The sequence below is a fragment of the Festucalex cinctus genome, chromosome 13 (genome assembly GCF_051991245.1).
Source record: "Festucalex cinctus isolate MCC-2025b chromosome 13, RoL_Fcin_1.0, whole genome shotgun sequence".
Classification (NCBI taxonomy): domain Eukaryota; kingdom Metazoa; phylum Chordata; class Actinopteri; order Syngnathiformes; family Syngnathidae; genus Festucalex; species Festucalex cinctus.
In genome coordinates, this window is record NC_135423.1 from 12,314,689 (window position 1) to 12,327,403 (window position 12,715).

At 41.6% G+C, this 12,715-nt stretch overlaps 1 protein-coding gene across 7 annotated transcripts in view; it reads left to right on the top strand.

The window, feature by feature from the left end:
• Window positions 1-12,715, top strand: part of grik4 (glutamate receptor, ionotropic, kainate 4) — a 301,922-nt gene that overhangs the window by 194,946 nt on the left and 94,261 nt on the right. For all 7 annotated transcript variants that reach the window (XR_013287896.1, XR_013287897.1, XM_077541047.1 and 4 more), the window contains 2 exons: window positions 1,911-2,076; window positions 12,413-12,591. Coding sequence is in view for 5 of the 7 variants with exons in the window: in XM_077541047.1 (XP_077397173.1) it covers window positions 1,911-2,076; window positions 12,413-12,591 (345 nt within the window). In the remaining 2 variants the exon portion in view is untranslated. The remainder of the gene's footprint in view (window positions 1-1,910; window positions 2,077-12,412; window positions 12,592-12,715) is intronic.

The following is a 12,715-nucleotide window of genomic DNA, read 5'->3' on the forward strand; positions in this document are numbered from 1 at the left end:
ACTTTTTTACTTCTACCTGAGTAAATTTTTTAATGACTACTTTTTACTTTTACTTGAGTAATATTATTTTGAAGTAACGCTACTCTTGAGTACAATTTTTGGTTTCTCTACCCACCTCTGCTACTACTAGATTTATGTGATGCGCTGCTATTTTTGTCATCATATTACCTGAAACCAAACTGCCAAGCTGATCTGTAGAGTCTGGTTAGAAAATGTTTTAAAACAGTGGCTGAGGAGGCGTTCAAATGAATGCTCTGTAACAAGAGCTTGTTCTTGTGGGTGGCTTGGAAACAAATTCTGTGATCTATACAGACATTTTAGTATCTTAGTCACTCACTCAAGTTGTTTGTTCTGAGTATGCATCTGCAGCTACATAGACCCACGGGTTTTCTGACTCGCAAAAGAAAAACATACACACACGGGCGCACACGCAATCTTTCTGTCTGATGGCATCCTCCTTTTAATGTTTTCCACCTTACACTTTTGAATATTTGTGGTTGAGCTTATGTCATAAAGTGTCAGGAGTGAGATGACGTGAGGTCAAATTTGGGTTGCAGGAACTAACCTCAGGCTTTTCTTTGAAGTGAGATGGTGAGCTGAAGTTATTCTATTCTAACCACGAGTTGAGGGCCCTCAAACCTCCCACACCAATGGTGTCAGACGGTTGATGGGCGGTTCCTCCGAGTCCTCAGGCTGCTCTTGGTGTTGATTGGTGTCAGAAGTGAGATCGTCGGCCATTATTTGAAGTTGGTTGAAATAAAGGTTGAGGGTACCACTCCTCAGACAACGATCAGATTGTGTCAGGAATGTGATGTTGAGCATATGACCCCTCTGACCTCTCTGACAAATAGTGTCAGAAGCGGGATGGTTAGCCGTGATTCGACATAGTTCAAATCCGGGTTGAGGATGCTACCCCTCAGACATCTGTCTCAGAAACGTCAGATGTGATTTGACTGGTTTCAAATCCAGATTTGAGGGTACTGCTCCTCAGGCTTCTGTGAAAAATGCTGTCAGAAGTGGAATAGTCAGCCAATTTGAAGCCGGTTGAAATAAAGGTTGTGAGTACTACTTCTCAGACAGTACCAGAAATGTGATAATCAGCCGTGAGACCACCTCACGGATAATGACAATCCGAAATAACCTGGTGTGTTTTTTCTTGAGTTTTCAATAAGATTGTGCTAAAAGTCAGGTTCCATATAGTTATCTGCTGACCTCCTTGACCAAATGGTCTATGGCAGGGTTCACCAATTCCGGTCCTCGAGGTGCTGAGTCCTGCAGGTTTTAGATGTTTCCGCCTACCAACACATTTGATACTATAGATCATGATAGTTGTCAGGCATGCTGATGAGATGATTAAATGAATCAGGTGTGCTAGTGGGCGGAAACATCTAAAACCTGCAGGACTCCGGACCTCGAGGACAGGAATTGGTGAACCCTGGTTTCATTTCCTGTACAAGTGTTATTTGTCACGCAGCCGGCAAATTTGCCCGGCCCCTTTTGCGACACGCCACCCCTCGCTCCGCGATTGGCTGGAGGGTTGTAAACACTGTCTTTCCACAGAAACATCCCGCTGTTTACAAAACAAACACAAAATGGCAAAATACAGGCTTGGGGGGTTTAGGACAAAATCACCACCAGAAATGAAGACAAGCCCTGATCTGTAAATTAAAGTCGTTTGTTTGTTTAAATCCTGTATTTAAAAAGTGCCTTTTGGCAGACTCGGCCTTTAGCACTCTCACACTGTACGTTGTGAACAATAAGGGAACTAAAACAGAACCTTGAAGCACTTCCTACATTACCCAAATGCAGAATAGATGTCTCTCACATTAGCACGCTGCTCTCTACCTTCCGCAAAGGACAAACTTAAATTAGGCTTAAATCGTTCTATTGACATCCTTGTCTCTGTGCAGGTGCCCTACGTGAAGGTAGCTCCAGAAGACATTTTAAAAGTCCAGTTCCCTCGCTTCACCACTCTCGACCTGAGGCCAACCAACATGGATGTCAGCCTGGCCGTAGCAAGCCTTCTCACCTTCTTTAACAGCACCACCGCCTGCCTCATCTGCGCACAGGCCGACTGTGAGTACAGAATAATCCCACACAGTGTACACACTTGGGGAGCTTGTGCACCAACCACACTCACTACACCTGCCGACAAAGTGCAAACAGTGTTTTACGTGTTTTCCTTTAAGAGGTGTTGACACACCAAGCTATCCCAGATGCACAACAACTGTGTTCCGGCAGCAGATGCGGCACTTTATCAAAATCTCACCCTCTGACACACTGTCTGAAGCAGCTGCTGCAATCCGCAGAGTGTGCTTGTTGCCAACATCCCAAAATAAACAGTCTGCACTCCATAATCATCGTCTTGAAATCCAAATTAAATATAGCTTGTCTATGTGTGGTCCCTAAACACCACCTGATAAAGATCAAGCTTTGACAGATGAAAGAACGGGAAAAAAAGAGATCAAATTTTCTAGCTGAAGCCAGAATTGATCTCACCGACTCCTTGTCAAAGGCACTCGTTAGATTCCAAAGATACTAAACTGAATGACCTCAAAAAAGCCTCTCAATCCCCTTGGGGCAAATTTATTTTCGCAAATAGAAAGGAAGATTAAATCATGGCCCGTTCCCACCCTCTTGTAGTCCAGCGAGCAGTAATTACAACTCTCCAGACAAAGACACCATGACCCTGAGTGGCACCAGCTAACCTTTTTTTTTGTTTCACACTCGGCTTTACACTTTCAGGAAGAGAAATGCATTAGCAATATATCAAACGGCACACAGATGGAACTGAGACGCCGACCCACCCACCTTGATCCCAATGTGCCTTTAGCGCCCACTTTGACTCCACTCGCCTTTCATTTCTGCTTAAGGAGTACATCTGTCACTCAAAGCATGCCAGTGACATGGTCACACTTCATTAACTCATTCAATCCCAAAACCATGTAAAACCGTCTTTGTCCTTCTCTTCCAAAAACGTGTTTATACATTTATGTTTTGTGTTGTTTTGTTAATGCAAGAGCATACAGAAGGCTTTGATGCAGCTTCTGACATGAAGAGGTGGCTTAAAGCAATGTAGTTATTTAAAAAAAAAAAAAAAAAAGGCCAGCAGAGGTGGCAGCAGAGTATAAGAGATACAACCAGGGTAATATAGCAACAAGCTCTTTTTGTCAGTGTTTTCACCAGGAATGTGAATATTGGTGAAACCTAGCTATATTCTAATACTAATTGCTGCAAACCGAAAGATAGAAATATACTTTCTTTCAGATGAAATGAGAGACTAATCTTTCTTTTGGTAGGTTCCATGTTTTTATAGCAATAGAACACAATATTTTGTGGGCCTTACAAAATCAGTTAAAATCCAGTAAAACAGCTGGGGGCAAAGTGGGTTGCTTCAGTGAAAATGGCTGGGAGTTAATATATTTTCTTCTTTGTGTACAGTACACGTCCATGAACATATTTCTCTAATGCACAAAAAATCCTTAAATGGGAAGTAAACCTTAAAGTTACCGAATGTAGAATATTCAAATTCAAATCGCTTGACGAAAAATTAAACTATACATACCCCTCACATACACAATGCACACGCGATATCACATCCACAGACAGAGGGCGGGAAATTAGAACCTGAAAACCAGTCTGAAAACTATTGCCCAGAGGCTTGCAGGTGTTCAAGCAGTGCAGTAAAAATACTATTGTAAAGATATTTTTGGGAAAAAAGCTCCAGATAGCAGCTTTAAACATTTCTTGACAGTAATATGTGACCTCACTAGTCTAAACATGGCATTCTGATTGATATTCTATTCGTGAAATATGAGTTATGCATCAAAATCCAGCTGTTTTTATCCATCTCAGGGGGGCGGCCATTTTGCTACTTGTCTGGGTCTCAGGTAACTACCAATCACAGCTCAGCTTGAGAAAACAGGTGAGCTGTGATTGGTCGTTTCCTGAGCCCCAAGCTGTGATGTCGTCTTCAGTCGACAGCAAGTGGCCACATGGCCGACTTCTTATATTGACCAAAAAAATTGCTGGATTTTCTGTTTAACTCATATTCCATTAACACAATATTAACTAGAATACCACATTTAGTGGTGCTTCATAGTACTATTTATTGTCAAGAAATTCCCTTTAACTAAATGTCTTTATATGTTTAAATCTCTATGTAAAACTCATTGATCCAAATGCCTTGACGTTTCTTATCCTGTAGTGTAGCTCTCATTCAGTCATTCAGAGGTTAGACCCTGTTTTCGTGACCAGAGAGTTGATTATTGCAGCTGACAGCGTTGGCCAAAAATAATGATAACAATGCTGGCCTCTAAGGTGCCCTTAGGAGTCAGGACGTCATCTTGGGTGTGTTGGGACAAAAGAAACCAATTTTAAGCGTTATTTCCTCCCTGTGGCTGTATATTGGCGTGCTAGCCTGAAAAGGAAGTGGGGCGGGGGGAATGAAATAGGAGAGTGGTTTGTTGAGGATGCTGCACAGCATAAGCAAAATGTAGTGATTGGGCCGAGGAAAAGAGGACATATAACCACTAGGCTCATACATTGCCATCAAGTAGGAGATTGTCCACAAAATGGGGCATATTGATTGCATGCTCTCATGTGACCCTTTTTCCATTCAGTTGAAAACTGAGTGGCAGCATGCCTCGTTTTGTGCGTAAGGTCCGCCAGAATCGTTTGGTCCCAGCTCCTCGAGCCCCGCCCTTGCCCCGTTGACGACTGCAGTCAGTCACTGGCTTGGCAACATGCTGTCAATGCCCGGTCCACATGTTCGGGCCTCATTAATCACCTACACCACAGACAGCCTAATAGAGTGTGACCAATTCATGCATATTTTCCAACGATGGCTTAGGACACACAGGAGCGAAGGTGTAATTGTGCCCAAAGGTAGGTTGCGCGCCAACACCGACATTAGACGAGCCGGGATTCTAATGATGCAATGTTTTACCAATATCCCGATACAACAACTGTGCAATAATTGATATGACTGACTGACTATATAATGCTACTCAAGAAGGGAAAATACTTTTCTGTAACAAGGACCTTTTCACATCAGACAAACAAAATATTTTAGAATTTGATAAGACATTTTGTCTACGTTGCGGTGCGCATCACTGCTGATGGACACATAACTTAGTGTACACCCAATTCTCATTATATGGTTCTGGCTGAGAGCGACAAAATAAAAATAAATACATTATTATCCATCCATCCATCCATCCATCCATCCATCCATTTTCTTGACCGCTTATTCCTCACAAGGGCCGCGGGGCTGCTGGAGCCTATCTCAGCTGGCTCTGGGCAGTAGGCGGGAGACACCCTGGACTGGTTGCCAGCCAATCGCAGGGCACACAGAGACAAACAACCATCCACACACACAAGCACACCTAGGGACAATTCGGAGCGCCCAATTAACCTGCCACGCATGTTTTTGGAATGTGGGAGGGGACCGGAGTACCCGGAGAAGACCCACGCTAGCACGGGAGGAACATGCAAACTAGAAATTTTATTTCACTCAAAAATTCTAATTAAATTTTACAAGGAGTGCCAGTTTGTTAAAAAATGAAAAAACACATACCCAATTATCATTATATGGATGCTGTGTTAGAGCAATACTGTTATAAATACGTAGATAGATAGATAGATAAAAATATTTACTTGAAAAAAAACTAAGGAATTATTTTTCACACAAAATATTTTTCTACCACATGCCACTGGTGTCTGGTGGAATCCTTGTTCTTCCAAGAGACCGTTTTCATCTCATTTTGGACACATCAGCGATGCCGTCTCGTGGCAAACAGCAAGTGTGGCCTGGCTAATCTTTTTTTACAGTAATCTTCACCCCTTTTCCACCTGTTCCCAACAGTGCGGTAAGTTTGTTATAGTAAGAAAACAGCGCCGGTTATTTGGATCTTCAGAAATCAGGTCCTATTTTAGTGGTTCTTACCCTGGGTTCAGTGGAATCCCAGGAGTTTGGTATGTCAGTCTCAGACACACCTCGACTCAAATGATTTGTGATAATCCCTACTTGGCCATCAGTGGCTGCAGGTAATCACACTACATTGCTAGGTCTTTCTGTGCTGCGGGGAATATGATGTGCTCAGTAGTCGACCTGCGACCGTTGCGATGGTATGTCGTGATTTCTTTATTATTATACCTATGCTGAGCAAAATAAAGCGGTCAGTCGAGTATTTGCAATATGAATTCACATGTAAAATGGAATGTATGGTGTTCCACGGGGTTCAAATCTGGTGCCTCTGCTGTTTTCATTGCATCTGCTCTTCTCAAAACAGGGGTGGTTGTTTTAAAGTGCTCTATAAACATACAGTGGAGTGATGGGATTCAGTGTCCTAACTGCATGATTTGCAATGCCAAGGTGAGCAAATCTAGTTCGGCACAACTACAGCTATCTAATAAAAATAAAGTTCAAAATTTGGTTACAAATCTAGTTTCAAGAATGGAATCGGACCTTCAACATCATCAGCATTTTACCAAAAATGTTAGAATCAAATTTTCTGTCTAAACCAGACTTTACATTTTGTTTCTTTTTCTTTCTTTCTTTTTTGTTTGTCAAGCACTGCAAATTGCTGTATGTAGTGCTAAACAAATAAATCTGCCCAGCCTTGCCTGGCCCTTGTCAACCTGTGGGGTTTCCCAATGTGCCAGTGTGGGTAGATAAAAGCCACACACATACAAATCATATTATTGGCACAGATGCTTGTTGTGGCCATTTGAAGAGATGCTGTAGTGCACTTTCATAAATGGGGTGATGGGAGTAGCTGCCACTTAGCTCAAACAGCACATTTAAGAAGGCATTTTTATTTCATTAAAGAACAGATCTCAGGAGCTGGTGGGCTTTTTATTGTTTTATTTTTTTATTTTATTTTTTATTTAATCATATAAAAACACCCATGTGTTTGACAAAATAGTCAAGAGCAATGCACTGAAAATCCTCCTGTCCGTTGTTCATCTAAAATCTCCCTGAGGGCAAAGTACTTCCTGTCCAGGCAGCTGTGAATGGGATGACACTTGACATGAAATGCACATTCGTAAGCTACAATCAGGGTTCGTTAGCAAGACACCTTGATTAAAGGAATGTAAGGTTGACTTGGTGAGCCCAATTGAAGGGCTTGGTATATATCATTGTGACTGATAATGGTAATTAACCTGCCATGGTGGTGAGAGGTGCTCCATGTACATCTATCAGTTCACTGAACACGTTTCCCTGTTGGCAAAATTATTGGATTTATTTTCTTCGGATATTTGATTTGTGGACAGATGTAAGGCTGCTTGAGTCCATACGTCTTCCATTTGGGTTTTCGTGTCTAATCAATGATTAATGAAACTGTCAGAAGACACATGAAGCAATGGTATTCTGTTCCGAGGTTTTATTGAGTTCGGAAGGCTATTTTACTCTATTTATTCTGTTTTTATCCAATGGATGTATTTAATTCCTTTTGGGGGTCATTTCTTGTTTGGTAAAGTAGGAAGTGGTTGTTTTTAAATGTTGTCTTTATACCACAGTCTAAAGAGACTTACCTTGAAAAATCATGTTTTTCCTCAATGTGAACATTTAAAAAAAAATAACACTTGAGCAGTGGTGGTGTGACTTCTATATAATGACAGAAGTAAAGTGGTGCCTAAATCTGAACGTAAGTGCTTGGGAGGCAATTTAGTGGATAAGAGTATAACAAGACACTGACAATTTATCATCTTTGATGTCAATATAAGGTGGACCCAAATTCAAATTCGGAGGCTCTTGCACTGCACTCAAACTAAATGACACAGTAATGGGTTTGCCCCTATGGGATTAAACGCATTTACTGGAAAATATTTCACACATCAATGCAAATAAATTGCAATTACTTGTGATTTCATATTAGCATTTTGCTGTATGTCTTTAATAAATGCAACAAAAGGAAAATTTATGTCACTTCATTTCAGTTGTGACTGACGTGTTCTTTTGTGTGTGATTTAAATTGAAGCATCCATGGCAATACCCTAACGTAAAACAACAATGAAAACAATTAGAATGTCAAATGGCTACTCAGTCATTGTCTAGTGTGCAACTAAATGATTTTCAAAGCATGCAGTCTGTTGCAAACAAATGAGCATATTGCACAATGGAGACTAATCAGGGACACAGAAGTGTGTCTCTAAAAAATTGATGAGAAAAAAAAAAAGGTTGTCTAGTTGCTTGGGCGTTGGAATCCTCTTTAAGAGGTCCATGGACCCAAAAAGAACTGTGATTTAAAGTTTGGGTGTGCAGGAGGAAGCCAGACTATTCAAACTCAATTATTCTGTTGATCGCATAGAACTGATTGTTGACCAATAGCGTCTTGGCTTGATTAAGTCAAAATGGAATGTCAAATTCATTCATTGATTGATTGATTCATTGATTGTTCATTTCCCCCAGTTATCGACAAATCTAATTCTCAGCTTCTACAAATCTGTCAGTCTTTCACAAACGGCCAGTGATCTAAGGTCGGTTCTCAGTCCAGCGATGAAAGAAAGCACCTGAATGTTGGAGCTAAAAATGTCACCATTGCAGTGTGTCAGGCGACTGCACCTGATGGAAGTCAGTGAAATATGGTTCCCCTCTGTGGTTATTTTGGGTTAATGGGGCGGTGATTACGCTGGCACTTCAATATTTTGACATATCTCCTCTACTGTACATTTGAAAGTTCACATTGGTGGCAAAGTCATAAAAGTAGGTCTTACTATGCCCAAGGCTAAATGATGAGTCATCACAAAGGTAATGTATTATTCACCTGCGCACACTGTGAATTTCATTCTCTGCGACTGTAACATTCATTAACTCTCTGCTGTCTGCAGCCTATTGTGGCTGCATTTGTTCCCAGATTTATGTTTACAGTACATCTGTGTCATCTTGCACACACACTCGAACGGATACCTCATTATCAGAAACAGGAACTGTGCTGTTGTCTTCACATGGATTTTTGTATTTTCTAGAGCTGTCACATTTATTTCTTTTTTACAACAAACGATAGATTGTTCAAGCTTTTAAGAAGGAGATGAAGCAAGAAATTAATGTTCTTTCACTATAATGAATTTTAAAAGCACACCGACTGTATTTCCACCATGCCGTAGTTAATTTGAGGGTGTATAAACTATATAAGGCAAATAAAAGTGCTGTGTTCTTGTATTTCTCATCTTCATGCAGCTTAAGGAAGTGTTCTTTAAGTTTAGCTAGATAGCTAATTGTGCTGGACTAGAATTGCTTAACTTGGCATTGAAAATCATGCGGTTGGGATGCTAATTCCCATCACTCAACTCAACGCTAAACAACCAAGATGGAACCAAGGGGTAGCAGATATAATTAAAACAGCAGGGCCCCCGAAATTGAACCCTGTGGAACCCCATACATGCATTATACATTGTTATATTGTAAGATGTATTGGTAAGATGCATTTATATTACAGTGGGCCTTCTATCTATCTCTATATCCATCTCAGGCGGCGGCCATTTTGTCACTTGCTGTCGACTGAAGATGACATCACAGTTGCTCAGGGCTCAGGCAATTACTAATCATAGCTCACCTGTTTTCTGAAGCTGAGCTGTTACTGGGCTCCAGGTGGAGGAGTGGAGCCGTCACTTGTCTTTGGTGCCGGTTGGCGTGGGTTCACTTCTCCGCCTGGGAGACCATTTGTGTTGCTTACGAGACGTAAGCTTGTGTGAGTGATAACAAACAAAAAATAAAATAAAAATAGCTGACTTCTGATATTGATTAAAAAACAAATGGAGTTTGCTGCTTAACTCATATTCCACTAACGCAATATTAACCAAAATACAGTATTTAAACAGAACATATCGTTGTCCAGAAAAATTTTGGGGGGTTGACTTCCTCTTTAAGGTTTAGCTAGAGTTAAATAACTCAATAATAATAATAATAAATAACCCAAAATGTCAATAACACACACAACCGTCAAGGTCTCTCATCCAAGTTTTCAGCTGCATGTTTTTTGTTTGTTTGTTTGTTTGTTTTTAAATAGGTGAAGCAAATTGAATGCCCACAACAAACAAGAAGATTGTCACCCTAGTGTTGGAAAAACACCTCTTTGAATGCCTTTCAACCAGAACCCTGATGAGAGCGTGAACTTCCCTGCGTGTCACTATATTTGTATACAGCCACGTCAGACACAGTTCACCGTCTGATGTCATAAAATGGACGTGAAATTGTACTTGATGTCCCCATGAGCCGCTGCGCAGGCTCGGATGCGAGGCAGGCGGACAAGGAGGCTGATTTAGTGGAAGCTATTTCAAGCTCATCAAAGATGCTCTGTGTCGTACTACAGAGGGAGCTGGAATGACAGGTTCAAGGCAGGGGAGAGGAGGTCCCATGTCATGGGCGGCCACATACAGCAAAACAAACGCTTGCCATAATATACTGCCATGCCGGCAGGAAGGCATTACTCACGCTGTTAGGCATGATGCCGGGGAATTAATGTGCTTTGGCTGCCAATGGACATGATTTTGCACATTTATTAAATCATTGAAAGAATTACTAGTTTAAGGCAAGAATATTGTATTGCTCTGCGATTGGCTGGCGACCAGTTCAGGGTGTACCCCGCCTACTGCCCATTGCCAGATGAGATAGGCTTCAGCACCCCCCGCGACTCTTGTGAGGAGTAAACGGTTCAGAAAATGGATGGATGGATATTGTGTTGCTGATTTGTAAGTGCATTGAGGTAGAGAATGAAATCATTTACGTGAACAGACTGGCAACAGGTGTAAAACTGGTGGAGACCGCCATTTTAAAAGCAGGGTTTTGAGCTGCATGTAGCCTTGGTGGATTTTACAAGGAACACCAAGTTAAAAGTGATGCACTCTAAAAACAGTTGGGTCAAAAATAACTCAACGACAGGTGGCACGGTAGTGAGTGGTTATTATGTCCGCCTCCCAGTTCTGAGGACTCCGGTTCGAGTCCAGGCTTCGGCCTTCCTGGGTGGCGTTTGCATGTTCTCCCCGTGCCTGTGTGGGTCTTCTACGGATACTTTGGTCTCCTCCCACATTCCAAAGACATGCTTGGCAGGTTAATTGAACGCTCTGAATTGTCCTTAGGTGTGACTGTGAGTGTGGATGGTTGTTTGTCTCCGTGTGCCTTGTGATTGGCTGGCGACCAGTTCAGGGTGTACCCCGCCTACTGCCCTAAGCCAGATGGGATAGGCTCCAGCACCCCTGCGACCCTTGTGAGGAGTAAGCGGTCAAGGAAATGGATGGATGGATAGCCCAACTATGTTTCACAAATGCACCGATGCTCTACTTGGGTCTATTTGACCCAACTTTGAGTAAATAAATGGGTCTTTTTGTGTAAAACAACTCATAAATATTGCTTAGGTCTTATACTTGGGTCAAACAAAATTGGGTCATCTTATATAAAACTACCCAGAAAGTTGGGTCAAATTAGCAAATAAAGTGGATCGGTCCATTTTTGACCCATAATTGGGTTACTTTTGACCTAACTGTTTTAGTGTAGAATTGGAAGTGTTAATGGAAGAGTCTGACAAATACATTATATTTTACTTATTACCCCCCAAACCCCCATTCACCCCCCCCCCCCCCCCCCCCCCATTTTCCCTGTATATATGTATGGTATAGTACGCACATTCGCACAATTAATTTTTAATGAAATTTCCAGCAAAAGTAAATAAATAATGTTTTTTGTTTTTTCGCATTAATGCCGTAGGAATGTTTTGTTTTGTTTTTTTTTTTTGCATTAACGCCGTAGGAATGCACCACCATGCACCACACTGCACTTCATTCAACAAAATACAACTGTTGGTGTTTCATACGGTTATATGAAATATTATCCTGCACACGCATGAGCCCTGCCAAGATGCCAAGGTAACTTTCATGCTAATTTGTCGAGGTCCACGCTCGCTAATGATCCCAGTTCAGTTTTGCTTCTACCTATATTGGAAATTAGCCAAATAACCTCTGAGGGTCTCTGCTAAATATATGGCTGCCAAGTGACTTGTTAACTGCTGCCAGGAGCCTTTTGATTATGTTGGCTATGTTTTAATTAGTGCAAATCCCTCTTACCTTACTGGAATCAAAACAATGTATTACCGCAGTAATGAGAAGAAGGCTAGTTGCTCAAAGGCTTTTGTGTTGGAGACAGCAGTCAGAGTGCTTTAAGCTAATCAAGCTTTTGTTCTGCATGGGAAAATTGCTTAATTTTTTTTTTAAACATATCTTTCGGACAATCGAGTGACTTGTAAGGTCGTCGTCATGTCATTAATAGTTTCGACGCACCCCTCTGACTCTTCTACAACTCCCCCCCGACCCCCAACTTTTGTTAAAGGTTATCTGTGTTAAACCAACTCAAGTCTAATTGTGAGTCTTCACTTCATTAAAAGTAATCCACTGTGTGTGTTTGTGCGCGTCTCAGGCTTATTGAACCTGGAGCAGCTCCTCAGGCAGTTCCTCATCTCCAAGGAGACCCTGTCAGTGCGTATGCTTGACGACAGCAAGGACCCGACCCCGCTCCTGAAGGAGATACGAGACGACAAGACCGCCACCATCATCGTCGACGCCAACGCCACCATGTCCCATATCATTCTGGAACGGGTGAGTGTTGCAGGCACGATAGAAATATAACGAGAATCCCAGAGGACTGATAAATGCTGAAGGCGAGAAATGTTCAAGGATAAAAGTAATTCAATATGTAGAGAATATTTTTTTTAACTTGAAA